Here is a 16,885-nt window from a genome sequence, read left to right on the forward strand (position 1 = left end):
TGGAGAAGTTAGCTTAAGCTTCCTGCTCTTATACATGGGAACAGCATCAGTGCCACTGTGGAGGTGTAATGGTCTAGGTCATCTCTCAGCAAAGTTACAAGAGCTTATCTTAATGAAGCCATTCGTACCAGCCATCGCTTTTGGGAGTTGTTTTGCGCTGTGTTCCTGCTCTGTTGCCGGGAGGTGTGTGAGTGAGTCGGTGCGGTGAATGCGGATAGGGGCGTTGCTGTCGGAGTTGCTAGTTTTTATTTCCCTTAGGAGCTGATCCAGCTTCTGTTCAATTCATTAATTGAATTGAATTCATAGTCACCTTGTGGAAAGCAGTGTGTGGGAGTATGTATTTGTATCCCAGAATACCTACTTTGTCAGGCATTGCTCAAGCCAGCGCAACATTGAAAGTCCAGATTTCTCACTTTATTGGCACTTTAAAGTTTGTTTTGTGGCGATGGTGTAGTCCTTACTACACAGGGAGAGCGTAGCCAAAATCCACTTTCAGCAAGTATTTATGTATTTACTTGATTTTAGGAAAAAAATAATTGAAACTATTTAATTAAATAATTTTATATGCACGTAATCCAGTCTAAGACCTTTTAGCTGCCTGTGGAACCGTTTCCCTAAAATAAATGGTTTTTAGTTCTCGGAAGAATCGAAAGTACCAGCAAGGACCACTGGGGGGAGCAAGTGACTTGTGCAAATGCGGTCTCTCTCTGGAGACTCAAAAAGGCCACTCTTCATAGCGTAGGAAATTTGGACACTTGAGCACCTAAAACTTAAGAATTAATTTGGTGCCTGAATAATTATTTAGGGTTCAAAAATTAATCGTATTCCTTGTGGCATCTGTGCTAAAGCTATATCTCATTCCTAATTTATCCTTTATATTGTGGGCCCTACCTTTTGCTGTCATTCCCCCTAGCTAAGCCCCTTGTCCCTGTTACCACCTTTTTCTTTATTATCTTTTGTTTTCAATCACCAGCTTCAGCTATAGTAACTTTTACTCCCCCAGCCTCACAGGAAAGCCAGTGAGGTGCAACCTGGGATCCCAAGGGAACAAGACTGCTTGTAAACGTGCTGTGAGATGGCAAGAAATTTCTCTGGCAGCAGGATAACCGAGGGGCAGTATCGGGAAGTTGGGAATCTCGTGCTGCCCAGGTATGAGAGGACTGGCAAGAAAGGGCACATTAAATTTGTGTGGGAATCTGTTCTGCAATGGTTAAACTGGGCATGGGCTCTGTCAGCTGTTGGGGAATAGCCACAGTAGTGATGCTGCGGGCCACGGTGATGGATCGCTGATGTAGTACTCTCGTTTGTGTGAAATGGGCAGAAAAGCGAGGCGCTTCCTAGAGGATCTTGCAGAGAGGCCCTCAGTCAAGCAAACACAGGTTGAAGTTTTACTTCAAAAAGTTTCGAAATGACCCGCAGGGGAGACATTTCGCCTAGGGGCCAGAGTAAATCCAGTCTGGGAAAACCTCAAATTATGACCAATGGAGGTGGGAAGAGCCCCAGAACTTCTATGTGCTGATCTGCTCCATTTGTATCAAATGACGTCCTAATATAGCCATAGCCACAAAAGCCCAGGATAAATCTGGGAAATGTGGAAAAAGGAGAGAACAGGAGAACTTCCTGCTTTCCACCCCAGTGGAATCAGCTGCTGTCTGATTTTGAACTGGACAGATTTAGCGAGGTGTGGCATGGTACACATCCTCACGGCCAAGTCCTGATGTGAGGATAAGTACTGCCATACTGACAAAGCAACAGCTGAAGTGAGGTGTCTGAACTAATCTCTGCTTACCATTCTGCATGGTGTGAAACAGAAAAACTATTCAACGTACCATACAGATCAGATCCACTATTATTAGCCAGTTATAGCGCTCTCTCTTCAACTAGTTGAATCTAAGGCTGTATGTTTGTCTGTAAGCTTGGCTGACACATACACTTTGCACTGGAACAACTAGGTTAATTAGAAGCATGAGATTTCTTTTTATCAAAATAATTACATCCTCAGTAGCATAACGGGATGCAATCACAGGGTATATCTTAGAATCATAGAATAGTTTGGGTTGGAAGGGACCTCTAGAGGTCATCTAGTCCAACCCCCCTGCAATCAGCAGGGACATCTTCAACTAGATCAGGTTGCTCAGAGCCCCGTCCAGCCTGACCTGGAATGTTTCCAGGGATGGGGCATCCACCACCTCTCTGGGCAACCTGTGCCAGTGTTTCACCACCCTCAGCATAAAAAAATTTCTTCCTTATATCTAGTCTCAGTCTACCCCCCTTTAGTTTAAAGCCATTCCCCCTTGTCCTGTCACAACAGGCCCTGCTAAAAAGTCTGCCGCCATCTTTTTTATAAGCCCCCTTTAAGTACTGATAGGCTGCAATAAGGTCTCCCCGAAGCCTTCTCTTCTCCAGGCTGAACAACCCCAACTCTCTCAGCCTTTCTTAATAGGAGAAGTGTTCCATTCCCCCTGACCATTTTTGTGGCCCTCTTCTGGACCCCTCCAACAGATCTTCTTACTTCCATTCTTTAGAGAAATAAAGAATATCAGCATAAATACTTCAATATATTGGTTTTACTTTTTCACCGGTAAGCTAAGGTCTTGGTTGGATATTATTTCACAGTTTTACACTAAGGGAAATTGATTTATATCCAGGCAAGTGCAACCAACAAAGTTCATGTTCATGAAATTCTACAATGAGGTGCTGTCCGATGTAGTGCACTTCACATTGGTTTGTGTGCAGTTATAAGACAAATGGGTACAGAAAAAAAAAGAAAAATACTTATAAAAACATACCTTTATAACATTCCTTTTTAATATGTGCAAGCTGATTTATTAGGCATTGACTTAGCAATGAGTGATACACAGACATCTTACATAGCCTCATAGTCAAGGCCTCAGTGCATTACATTTATTAACCTTTAAGCCAAGGAAGAAGCAAACGTGTCAGCATATATATTTAAGCATAAATGCTAAAATTATAACATTTTAATTTGAAAACTGAAGTCTGATTTCAGGGGTATAAAATGAGCCTTAAAATTGTACAAAAATGGATGTATTGTAGTTAATCTAAAAGACCACCAGTTGGCATTTACTTTTTAATTGTAGTCCATTAAGCCCCCAAAACGGTCTTTTTCTGGCACTTGTCCCATCGCATTGTCCACTTATTTATAGGAAAGATGTAAATAATTAATATTTTTTAAAATCTAAAGAAATAAAACCTTATGCTGTTAAAACCACTGATATTCAGAACAGGCAAGGCAAATAAAATGCATTAACTGCCAAACATTATTTCAGGGAGCAAATCTACATAACTTAAGGCATTAAATATGAAGTTTTCAACTTAAATGTTACTGTTCAGAAGAAGAGATAAAACCCAGTGATTCACAGTAGGAGGTGGAACATTCAGGGCAGTAACCTCCATTTGGTATCTTGTTATCTACATTAGAGATGGTTCTGCAAAACAGGCAGGTTTGTCTCCTCTTTGGTCCAATTAAGTTTCACAATGAGGCAAAAGGAAAACTCACTGGCTGTAGAGTTTTTCTCTAGAAATTGAAGTATTTGAGATTTTTTTAATAGATTAAAACATATTTTATCACCTATAATTATACTAACACAGGTCTTTCAATCCACTTTAGACAGTAAGAGATCTTTAAGAGAAAAGTAGATCTTTCACTGGTTTTCAATTGCTTAAAAGCTACTGATATCTATAGCCCAAGATAGCCTCTACATTGTCTTCGTCTGAAAGCACTTCCTAACTGCTTCCTTTGAAATGACAATACTTGTAGAAATTAATCACATCTTTAGTCTACATTAATAGATTTCTTCCTGAGTGTCCCCAAAATATAGGCTAATTATGTGGCTAATGCACTTTCTTTACTTACTTGTTTTAGATTCAAATCCAAATTAGGTAATGTAAAAAATTGACCAGGAACATAAATGCATTGAAGATGAAATACACCCTTTGCACATGTGAGTTTTACCCTCTGGGCATTTCCGTGAAATACTTGTAGCTGCTTGCCAGGTGTCAGATCAGAATTTATTATTCTACCTGCATAAACCATTATCAGCGATGAAATAGTGTATATCACCATGGATCTTTTATAACCAGTGTTACCAGTCTCCTACTCCAAAGTGCTGCAGTTCATCGAAAATATTTTAAAATCTAAATTGTTTCAAATACACCACGACTGTATTTATGCTTTAAACAAACCTTTATTTTTTTAAAGCTTAAAAACTTACTGTATTTGCAAAACCATAAATATTTATGTATTTGTTTAGAAATTATAAAACAAAAGGGGACAACTTATACATACACTCATACTGAAGCGGCTTTGTGTTAAAGTCTAGACAAGGAAAAATATTTTCTACTTTGGTTGCGACCTTTTAAATCTAGTCTCAACTTCAGAATATTATTTTACTTATATCTTACTCATACTTAAAAGCTGAAGTTTACTTCAGGCAAGTCACTGTCGCTTTCAAATAGCCAGCAATTTCATTCCAGATGAGCTCAATGTACTTCTTAACATGGATAGGTTTTGATTCCCAAGTAATGCTTTCAAAATAGAAGATCTGGGTCATTACAACATTCATTCTACTGCGCAGTAAACAAATGTGGCACACACTAAACTTTATTCACCTCAGCTGTTATTACTGGAATTCTTCTTGACTCACTGTAAAATATAATCTACAGACACAGCTATGTTATTGGCATACGTTGTCCGCCGTAAGAAAAAAAACAACACTCCTTAAAAAACTTGGTGTACCAGCTGAAGTATAAGATAAACCGACAAAATGACTCTTTTGCAAGCATGAGCAACATTTATTTTGATTACTCAGTATAGCTGTATTAGCAAACTCTTTACAATGCCCATCAACTCCAAGAAAGTTTATACAGGTCCCAGAATATCCTGCCTCTCTACAATGCCAGCATTTGCTGCAGAACTCGTATCTAGAAGAAAAAAAACAGCTCCCATGGCTGGCAAGCAAACTAAACCACGAAGATCAAATTGACTACATAGCAGTGCATTATTACAGCTTCAAAAATGAACTGGCCTACTCATCTCCGTGGGACGCTGAGTTAACGCGCTCTTTCTGGCGTCCCACAGCATATCTCCTGCGAACAACACTGTTTTCCCTTCCAAAAAACAGTTTCTCCCAGTAGCTTCTGCAATTAAAAAATCTGCAGTATTTAAAATATGTGCCAATGACTTAGATTAAAAATAATTCATTAAGAAATGTGTAAGAAAAAAAGACCCTGCCTGGGTTGTATCCAGCTTTATATATAATTCATTCAAAAATCATTTTGAGCATAGCTGCCACAGAACTCTCTGGATGCTATTTGAAAAGCTACAGCCACCAGTGTAAAAAGCGCCCTTCAGCGTATGGCAGAGTGCATGGCATCTCATTTATACAGTCCTATTAGTCCTGGACTAAATATTCTGATCGTACCAATCGGACATCTCTGCCAATGCAGTGAAAGCGCAAGGTTATAAACCATTAAGTCATTAAGGGCTTGGTGATAGACCCCTCTCTGTATCTTAACATCTGAATCGGTTTTACTACACACATCACTGTGATACTGCAGTGAAATACCAGTCGGAAAAAGTAACTTCCAAAGGCATACATTCTGTCCCTATAAACAAATACATATGTGAGTACTGTCAACCTTAAGAAATTAGAGTTAAAATTCAAACGCTTGATTACATTTGCATAGTTATGAAAATTTATTAGTTACAGTGTAATGAAAATCATCTTTTTTGGTACAGGCAGAAGTAAAAACATACTTTATATAGAAAAAAAATCACAGCTTTAAAAACTGGCTTACATTGTTTAAAATGAGTAAATCTGGTTGTATTTCAAGGCATTGGACTTCAATACTTAAATTTATGCCAAACCACCACACAGTGCAAGAAATATTCTGCAATAGTACAAATTCCATACAGCAGTCTTCAGAGTATTTAGTCTCACAGGATTTCATGGTGGCAAAAAAATGTGCTGAATATTTTTCCATTTAAACACAAAACATTGTTGAAGTTAAATTTTTCTTTCTTTACATACTCTCTATTACAAAAATATCAAATTGCGAATTTGACAGTGTATTCTACAAATAAATGCGCCATGGACAACAGGAATTGCAACTTTGGGACAGTTACTTTACAAAGTGTATTATAAAAATAAATTATATGGCAAACGTCAAACAAAATCAAGCACGTGCCTTAGGCTTTGCAAATAAAAGTGAAATTCAGCTGGCAGAAAGACTGCTTCTCTCTCTCTCTGACTACGTACTTTCAAAATATCAGCAAGGCCCTTCATTCTTAAAGCTCTACCAAGAAAAATATATAAAATCTAATGGAAGCAATAAATACTTCCACGAATAATCAGTAGCACGAGTGACCCTGGTGTTGATGGTAGAGAGCTTCTACAGTGATCCGTCCAACTGGCAAGGAGGGTAGTGCACACAGAGAGCATATAGTGGGGGCGGTAACTCATCTAGAGTTCATGCGTAACTGGTGAATGATGACACTCTCTAAAAGAGAAGATAGCAAAACATTTGGGTTTATGAAGCTGCAAATGAATTACGAGTTACTTTAAAGAAGAGCAATTACAATGGCAGTGCAAAGCATTTTTCTCCTAGAAACATCTCGCAGGCTTACCCTCACATCATTGGTTGATAAAAACTGGCCTGGCTAATGCTACAAAGGGAAACTAAATTAGTACCAGGCTAGGGCTCCGAGGCCCTTGGCTTCCACCTCAATGCCAAGACCATCCATAGGGAAAAAGAATAATACAGCTGAATGGATTAAACCACAAGAACACCAAGGTTCCAGTCCCACACCGGAATCAGGTAGAGGAAGGCTTGGAGTTGGGTCTCTTGTATCCTGTCTGAGCAAATCCGTCATAAACCTGCTGGCAGTTCTGAAATGGGGATGAGGAAGAGGTATGAGGTCAATTCTCATTTCTAATTGAAATTTGGCTTAGAAACCTACGCTGGTTTTATTCAGCAAGTCTGCTTGAATTTTGCTACTGACTTTAATGGGGATAAATTTCAGCCACAGCATGCAAAACAAAGTGTTGGTGTTTTCTTTGAAAGGATGGGTTTAACTTTGCCCTGCGTGTAACGTAGGAGATCCCTGATCCTGATTAATCTCTGGGCTCTCCTGAAATACTAGTGACCTGGTCTTCTGTTCTTCTATCTAAATACACTGTTCTTACAGGCAACTTTTTAAATATAAGAATTTAGCTATCAATGATGTTTTTCTCTGAAAAGGTGTATTTTATGCATTTCAAATAATATAACTGTACCAATGCTAACTAGAAACATATAACAACACATTTTCAGAAATACTCATTTTCTTAATGGAAATTATTTGTTTTCTTTCTTAAGATTCCTTCCTCTCTTAATAGTCTGAAGATTTTTAAAATTTACATGATCCAAGAAATGACACTAATCATGTATTGATTTCCTTTTACATTTTTATTGACTTCTGCCTTTGCTTCCTAACTAATATTTTCAAGATGTTTGAATAAGTTACATTATAAGAGGAAAGAAAATCAAAATGTTTTCCATGTACTTTTAATGCCAGAACTTTGCCACTAGATGGCAGATTCCAGCGATGCTTTTCACACATGCTTTTCAGAAAAGCAGGGCTAAGGCAACATTCAAGAACGTATGTTAAGCAAATGAAGTAATAGACTTTCCCAAATAGAAAGTATTTCTTTTCCATATAATTTATCAATAACAAATGATTTTCAACAAGATTATGTATACCAGTTCTACCAAATTTGAGCAATGAATGTGAAAGAACCACAAACTACAGTAAGATTTTACCTTATAACCAGTACTGTTCTCTAACTTCAAGCTCTTGCGGAATATGATGTAAAAAGCTGCATTTACTTAATATCAGATTGTAACCTCTGGCGAACTCTCCCATTAACTTCAATGGGAGTCACACGAACTCTGTATGAAACAATTTTTTTCTTAATATTCCCTATGCACATCATATATTAATACAGAGTTTAGATACAAAATTCTAAAAACTAAATGGGTAGGAGAAAAATATCATGCTCCTTGTAAAGGCTCAGTCACTGAATGAACAGCAAAACTACAGCAGGTTTCTGAATCAGTCTTCCTCCTACAGACCAAATACAGCAATTATGCAGAAACGAGTAGGAGAAATAATAAAAACCCAACTGATTTCCACTTCTACTATTCATTTGTTCATTCAATTCTCACACACGTATATGTAAGCTCTTAGTTTGTCTATCAGTACTTTGTATTTGAAATGCTTATATATATATAAATATATATATTATACACACACACATATATACACACACACATAGTTACTACAAGAGGTGTCTGAGCAGTTATTAACTTAAAATTATAGTAGGGCAGATTTTGTCAGAGTTCTGTTGGACCACCCTCTGTAGGAATATGATATCTGTAGGATATGATTACATAAATTTTTCTAGGATTACAGATGTGAATATTTCATGGAGCTATGAATTCACTTAAACAAAACAATTTCTTTTAATGACAGGAAAAGAAAATGAAGTTAACGTAAAACTGCTAATTCTGCTTTCAGTCCCACTGATGTACATCAGAACTTCTCTGGGAAACACATCATAAACAGCTGGCCTATCAAAAATACCAGTTCATATAATGAAGCACATCAACTGACATTTTAACATATGAAGTTTAATTTCTTCTTACAATATATACAAACAAATAACACCAGATAATACAAAAATGTATGTACCACAGGCAACGCACGCCCAAGCGACAGAAGAGTCATACATCAGTATTTCTATTTTGAAAATCCTGCTGAAGAGAGTTTATAAGTGAAGAACCATTCATACCTGAGTGATCATACCTGACTCTCAGAGCCGATAGTTCTGCATCTGAGAGTAGTTAACCCTGATTGCATCTTCCAAAAAGCCAAGTAAGAGCAGCGTGTAGGTAGTAAGAAAGATTCAAAGTGAAGTTATCATCTATAATGATATAGATGGGTTTGCATACGGTTTTGCCTGAGAGAGTTCAGGCAAGGTTAAGGGAAAGAGGATAACTCACACTGACGTAGGGGAGAAAAACATTCCCCTAAATGAAAACAAGTTTGAAAGATGAGCTCACAGAAACTCCTGCCAGCAAACTACAGGTTTCAAACCGACTCAATGAAATCGGCCACTGATGTGTGATGGGAACATATAATTGGTCTGAAAATTGTCCTGACTGTTGCAGCTTATGCCAAGCACCTGAAACCCAGCAGGGCAGTAGCTTACTCTCTTTAAAGACATGCTCTTCCACTTCTGATCAGAATCACTGAAAATTCATGTAAATATTGGGCATGTTTTAGAACATGTGTAGCGTATTTCAGGCAGTAACATATAACTTGGCATCCAATTGGCAGGAATCACCATATTAACGTGACTTTAGAGATTACTCACATGATGCTAATTACTATGTGCTGTAAGAGGTTTGAGGTTTAAATATACTGACTTTGCGCACTCTATGGGCATATTCAGAAGAGTCACAACGTGTTATTTGTTTTTTGAAAAATCACACTAATGGGTGTCACAAAAGGAAAAAAAGGTGGGCAAAATAAATCAGAATCTCTGGTTTTTTTCTATTATTTACTTAGCATGTTTACCCATCTGAGAGAGATCCCCCAGGCATCAGGGTTGAAGTTCTGTGCTCCCTCATTTTCAGTCACGCTTACTCAAATGTATTGCTCTGCTAATGACTACATTAGCAATACTCTTATGTAACAGTAATTCAGGTGATGGGATCTTATCTAGGGAACACAGTGGAAAACTTATTAGGAACTAGATTTACAATCACAAAGATCATCTGGAGAACTGAGGGTGCACCTTCTCAGTCCATGTGTGCGGCTCGTTAATGCCTTGGCCCTTTCCCTGCTCTTCCACCTCTCCACCTTACTGCTGTCCCAAGCCATATGTTCCTACTGCTGGACTTGAGTTATCACGACTGCTTATATGGCCACGCAGTCAGCCAGAACAGGGCATCTCTCCAGCTGACATTGAATCCTACCAAAAATACAAAGGTTGGTTCTCAGCCAGCTTAGTTCCTGATGAAGCACTGCGACTATCATTATTACTCTGAGTTGAGTGCATTTTGCTACTGAAACTGTTCCACTTCATAAAAAAAAAATCAATACAGAAAAAAGGTAAGAGAGAGAAAGCATGAGGATGAGTCATTCTAGATGGTCACCTGGGCAGAGGAAGGTTTGGTTTCTGCATTGTAATCCAGTAATGTAGAATACACAAGAAGCCCTGTAAATAAAGGCCCTAATATCTTCCTATGGATTGGAGTTTGATTCTTTGGTGCCTAGTAAAATCTGAGGTCTCAACAAAGCTTCTCCTTGTGGTATTTCTGACATCACTCTCTTGTGTTCATTCTTTGATGTTGCATGAAGGTGAGCTCATGCTACATTCTTCCGCGCAGTGGGGCACTAGTAAGGTCTTGCTCCTCTTCTCTGTCACCCTTTTCATTAAACTGGAAGAATTTCTTATTCTGGAGACCCCTATTGCTTTGTCAGATTTGGCTGAAATTGGTTGATGTGTTCAATGTTATTCATCAAGGAAGGACAGATGGAGGGATGGATGAACACAGACACTTCATCTTATAAGCCTTCTTTTCACAAAAGGCCAGGCTCAAAGGCAGCCTTTCGAACAGGGACCAGAATCCGGGGGGGCTCCCTCCTCCTAGTTCAATATCCTGACCCCTCAACCACTCTCTTGTTTCTGCTCAGTGAATACTGCAGCCCTCCATGCAGAACAGCACAGCCTTTACTGGAGGGAATGAGAATGCCACCTTCTTCCCCCTCAACTGTCTGTCAGTGCCATTGGTGAACCTGGCTGGAGCTGATGTGGGTTCGAGTCTCCTCAGATACTGGTGAGAAGGGCGACCTTTGAAGAAAGGTTTCAATCAAAAGCTTTTTAAAATAAGCAGCACTACCCCTACATTTGTGTGGTATTTGATCTACTAGGAGGCATTCATGATTCCACAGTCACTTTAAAACAGCCACTGGGTTCCTACACTTTCCTTCTTTCTTTTTCTGGCCCAAGAGCCTGGAACTAAGCTATGTTAAAGCTAGCCTTCATGCTTTTTGCCAGATTCCTTTTAGTTCAGATCAGTTCCCCACTGAAGTTCAAACACTTGTGCCAGCTCAAGAGACAACCACATAGAAGTGAGTACTTTCTTGGCTGGAAGTGACAGACAGGACTACAGCTTTTGACTCCAGTTTGTGGTTACATCCTGACTTTAAGTGACCATGAAATTGTGGCTTGACTTAAAGCCCTTAGAGGAAATACAAGAATACCTAGATTATGGATCTCGATTAGGTTCAGAGGCTGCGGTGCTAGTTAAGTCACAATTGAAACACTGACTAGACAAGGGCAGTGGAAGAACTTCAGGAAGATCTTCAGGATGCCTCTGGGGCTTAGGCACTGTCTTTACACTTGGCTGTCTAAACTGCCCTCTGGAGCTGACCTACTGTAGTCACTAAAATAACTGTCTTCAGATTCAGAGGAAATTCCAATATAATAAAGACAGTTACGCTTCAACTTTTAAGACTTCTGAACTATAGGCTTTCTTTTTTCTTCATCTCACCCTTCTTCTACCTTTAAGAAACAAGAATCTCAGGTCCATTAAAATAGATGTTAAAAATGATGAGTACAACGAAATACCTATTTTTAGCTAACAATTAAACCAGTTGCCTGATTCCAACTCTTTAGACTTCTGCTATGGAGCAAAAGTTCCTTTTTGTTGTGCTGCCCCCGGGAAAAATAACAGGATTCTTGGTCTGACCTGTCTGGAATTTCTCGAGTCCATCTCATGAAATCCTCCTGACTCTACAAGAGTAATCCCCGGCTTGTGCCTGCAGTTCTGGTTCAGTTGTGCTAATTTGTGTGTCCTGGATTTCAGGTATTGTAAGGCTGGCTTGTTTCTTCAGGTGATTTAGTTTCTTAGATCTCAAGCAAAACAAACAAATTTTTCAAGCACACATAGAACATTGCCTTGGGTGTAGCAACAGTTAACTAAGGAACCAAGTTTCTTTGAAACAAGGATCTGAAAAGGACGGCTTAAGGCAGCTGTAGTTCATCACTGTATCAAGCCACATTAGCTCGGGGCTCATGTTCGCACTATTATTTAAAAGACTGTTTTGACCTGAAGACTTGCTTCAGTGCCAGTATTTAGAGTGAATATCCAGCAAAAAGCTCCTAATAATGTGTTTTCTTCAAACATCTGCTAAAAAGTCTATGTTACGATAAGAACAGTAAGATCTCGGCAACAATTTATTGACAAATTGAGCCTTTTAAATGATAACAATTAGTTGAGAGGATCTCATGTATTTCTGGCATAGTAACTCACATTGCTTGCTAATTCCAGTTTCCAAGTTTTATCTGAAATACTGGGAACTGAGTGTTATGAAAAATGCTACTAATACAAATCTGATTTTCAGATGTCATGGGAACCAGAACCTTAAAATTAACAGGTATTGCAGGTGCTAGACATGTAAAAATTGAAACCTACTTCTTTTCTGATGCGGCAGCAGCTTTTATACCACAGACAAAATGCCCTTCATGTTAATAATAAAATTCCAGCTTTATGCTGGGATAATGGCCATATCTGAATCTTAAATTGGAGAGCAATGCAAAGTGCAGACTGAAGATGAAACATTGCTTGGACTGAACATAATTTTGTTGACCTTCCGTGGCAGATTCTTCCATCAAATCTCTTCTCCCAGACAGAAAGCCATTTAAAATTTCACCCACTGGTGCATTTTCTTTTCTGTGAATTGTATTTATTGCTTATTGGTGGTCTTCCTGCCTCACCTTCTGAAAGCTATTCCTAACCACTGGGTCCTTTACAGCTTGCTGTGGTGGTTGAGGTATTATACAAGCTTTAAAACCCTCATTTATCAGTCTGCTCGGCTCCATTTCTTTTGGTTGTGACTTTCTTCTGTGGAAATTGATCACTTAATGGAAATGCCCTTTAATAACTTTACTGTTATTAAATAAACAATCATAACAATCATCAGCATCCACACCATTTCCATGCTGGAACAATTCCTTAAAACATGCTTAAAAATGCAAACATATAAATGAGGAAATCACAAAGAGGGAAGGAAAAATGATTAATCACCATGGTTTTGTGAGGTGGTCTGTATTTAAGACAAAATATTTCAAACTACTGAGAACTGAGAGTAACTTCCATACCAAACCCTCTCTCTTTCACTGTCTGTACCTGAGCTGTGCCTTTAGATAGCAATTTCTACCACCAGCAGTCTGTGCTGACTTCCCCTCTAAGGCATAAGGATGCTTGGCAACTAAGGTTTAAATACAGCACAAGTTCATCCAACCAGGAAAACTGAAAACCTGGTGAAGTCAATGGAGTGACTTGCTTCATAGCCGTTAGCAGTCTTTGGAGCAGGCACAAATGGACTATGTTGATTTTAGCCAGATCAATGTTTCTCAAGCTTTTTCTAAAGACTAAACATCTTTTGGCTCACTTGCCTTCATCTGACCCCTGAGCTGGCAGTAACCCAGTGTGCGTAAGTCGGGGACCTGGTTGTAAGTACTGTCTACAAGTGTTAACCCCCCCTGGAAGAAATAAGCTGCTGCTTAGCACTGCTGCTGCCGAACATTGTCGAACGATGCTGAACATTGTGCAACCTCCCTACATTCCCCTTGAATTTTGTAACCGCTTTGAGAAAGCAGCTCACCACTAAGAAACACTGATTTGGATGGGAGACTCCTAGAGAGAAGGCTGGTCACACAGTGCCCATCCTTTCTCTCTTCCCCTCCCTCCCTCACCTGAGGTACTAGCTTTCATTAAAACAGGACCTCAAGTGCGCTGCCTCCTGGCATTGCTTCCCTAGGCAACGTGGCATCTCAACAATGTGATCACGGGCAGGAAGGAAAGTTCCCCATGCAGTAGCGAAGGTGGAAAGTGATCCGTTAAGGTGGAAGACAATTTAGTAAAAGTGACCAAACTTCTTCGATCTATTAAAAAGTGACCAAGTCTATTGTTAAGAATTCCTGAACTAGATTAATAACCTAGTGCGGTTGCCCCATTCTCACTTCCCAGGCTGAAAATCTTCCTGGCGTACAACTGCCTTTTTGATGGCTTTTTTTTTTTTTTTCTTTTTTAAACTTCAGTAAGAAAACAAAAGGATGTTGTTACTTAAGTAGTCAGTGCACACACTTATTAGTTTGTTGTAAGTGACAGCTGCAGGACTCCATTAGTACAGGCAAACGTGAGCAACTACACAGACAGGGGGCTGACTTCCATGGTAGCAGTAAAACCTGCAGAACATACCCCCTGAGCCACCGCCATCAGCCCTGACCCCCGCCCAGGGAGGCAGAGCTGCTGGCTGAAGATTTCTTCAGTTCTATTTTCATAGACTGAGTCTCGGCACGAGGCTCGAATTTTGTCACATTTCCTGCTCCTGGGGCTGCCACTATTGGCTTTCCTGCTTTCATACCTTTTGACACAGGAATGCGGGTGGGTGTAGGTCTCGGGGATGACCCATCCTGTCCTGTCTGCAAAACAGAGAGACGGAGAGAAATGACATGAACGGAGGACTTTTTCTTCTCATATATGCTCATCTTATACTTTTCATTGATTCTCCATTTACCTCTCAAGCAACAATGTCCCAAATCACGCCTATTAGCAAATTAATGTTTACATCTGGAACCTGGCCGTAGCACATACTGCTAGAGTAGGGCCAAAGGTACGGTCGGGATCAAACGAGTTTCCCAGAGCTGAGGTCCGGTGTTTTGGATCAAGATGTCACAGGGGTGGGAATCCCTGCAAAACTCCGATTCCACAGCACAACACAGTGCAGGATGGCCTTAGAAGCTACCTAAACACTGGCTTAGCTGTCAGACAGGTACAGTATTGGCATCTTGCACAGAGACTAGCACAGGCCCTCAAAACAGCATAGCTACGTGAGGCTAATGCTGAACCCAGAGTAACTGACATATTTTCAGAGCTGGGGCAAGATTCCTCAGCAGCATAGATGAAATTGAACTTTGCTTCCCAAAGTATGCTGGGCCCATGGCTGGGGCCACTTATTTCTGCACTGGGAAGTGCAGGGGGCTGAGAGTGAGAGACAGGGCAAAGATTTACATTTCCTTTTCCTGTGGCTGTGGGAGGAGGGACATGGGAGAGGGCTCTCCCCCTCCGAGCCCGAGCCACAACTTGAAGTCTGGTGAGGGTCAAGCAGGCAGCCCAGATTTCTGGGGATACCTCAAGGCAGTGCAGACATGGTCATTTTACTACCTCTGCCAGTCTGCTGCCCTGGACAACAGCCTACCAAGCACACTTATCCTCAAGTCTGAGAACTTCAGAATTAAAAAAAAAAAAAAAAAATGGCCTAAGTGGTTGAGGACCCGAGCACGGGGCTGGCAGACCCAGTACCACTCCTAACCAGGGATCTGTGCCCTGGAGCACCAGCTGGAGGCCAGGCTGGCTATCCTATAGCTTTGAAAATGGCAATCAGTATATACATTTAGGCAACTGAATCCCACTGTGTAAATGCACAAGGAGCACTTGGATAGGACAAAAAGATTCAAAAGGGCCAACTGGTATTTTCTATCTCCATTGGCCAGATAATGTTGCACATACTCTGCAAGGCCAAAACTGGAAGCTACCCCTTATGGACCATGACCTAAAGAAAATACTTATAACCATGACAATTCTGAAAGGAAGATGTGTTTTATCTTCTGCAGCATGCAATACAGACACAAATGTTAACGGTGACAACTTCAGTGTCTCAGCTGAATTTCATATGTGACTTTTTTCTGTTCAGATAATGGACGAAGACTCTGATCTCACAAAAGAGAACACTTTTCATAAGATCTGGAATCCCAGCTAGACCCATCTGCTAAATAACTAAATTCTGCAACTTACGACATGTAAGCAAAATAAAACTAAACTGCTGAAATAGATTGGATTAAGGGATCGCGTCGACTGCAACATGTATTTGCATATTTACTTAAAAATGCTCTTAAAAACTGCTCCACGAAGGAGCATTTTTCACTCTCGAAGGATTTCCAGCCAGTAGCATCAGAGCCTTCTGTCTGCATCCTGAGTATCCAAAGGAAAACCATTCCTTAATCTTCTAAGAACAGTTGAAAACCCCATATATACACCAAAAAAAATCACAATTGGAAAACTTGAATGCTGTCTGCCTGGCAGGAAGGAAGCCATTTTCAATAACTAAAAGCAACATTTACAATAGCAGTCTAAAGGCTAATATGGAACTCACATGTAGATGTCAAAACAAGTTAGGCCCATACAATTCTGTAGGGCAAAACATGCAAATGCATTCCATCAGCCTTGGAAAATATGTCAACATCCCAGGGAACCCAAATGACAAACATCTTGTACTCCCTGAAAGAGCTCCACAGTGTGTAAACATGAGGCAATCAAATGAAGTAGCTGGAATCTCAGGCATTTCTTCAGCTTTATTCACATGTAAATTATTAACTACGGATTTGGGCGCGTTCAAGTTACTCATTTCAAGCCTAAATCACTCAAAAGCACTTTGAAAAGAAACCTAACTTGCTTTAAATTTCTTAGTTGCCTTCCTTAAGGCATACTAACATGTTGATCATACGGAAGCTAATGCCTGCTTCACACGCAGCTGCAAAAGCATTTGTGTTTGCTAAGTGAAATGGCACAAAGGTGGCTCTTCAGCAAGCAGTCCCCTTTGGCGAGAGCGACAGGGTAAGCAAGCAGAGGACACTCTCCCTGTCTGCACCAGAGAACCCACACGACTGTCTGTCTCTTGGTCATTTCTTCCAAGACCAAGCTCCCAAGCAATTCCCTCCAGCCCTGTTTGTCTGTAGGCTGCTGTCAT

At 40.0% G+C, this 16,885-nt stretch overlaps 1 protein-coding gene across 12 annotated transcripts in view; it reads right to left on the reverse strand.

Moving 5' to 3' along the window:
* Positions 1-4,188: 4,188 nt before the first annotated feature.
* The window catches only part of FILIP1 (filamin A interacting protein 1), a 118,900-nt gene continuing 106,203 nt past the window's right edge, over positions 4,189-16,885 (reverse strand). For 11 of the 12 annotated variants that reach the window (XM_076333093.1, XM_076333089.1, XM_076333091.1 and 8 more), the window contains 2 exons: positions 14,338-14,561; positions 4,189-6,522 (listed from right to left, as the gene is read on the reverse strand). In XM_076333093.1, coding sequence (XP_076189208.1) covers positions 14,355-14,561 — 207 coding nt within the window. In that variant the 3' untranslated portion in view covers positions 4,189-6,522; positions 14,338-14,354. The remainder of the gene's footprint in view (positions 6,523-14,337; positions 14,562-16,885) is intronic. The other variant, XM_076333094.1, reaches the window with a different exon arrangement.

Source organism: Aptenodytes patagonicus, chromosome 3, assembly GCF_965638725.1.
Source record: "Aptenodytes patagonicus chromosome 3, bAptPat1.pri.cur, whole genome shotgun sequence".
Lineage (NCBI taxonomy): Eukaryota > Metazoa > Chordata > Aves > Sphenisciformes > Spheniscidae > Aptenodytes > Aptenodytes patagonicus.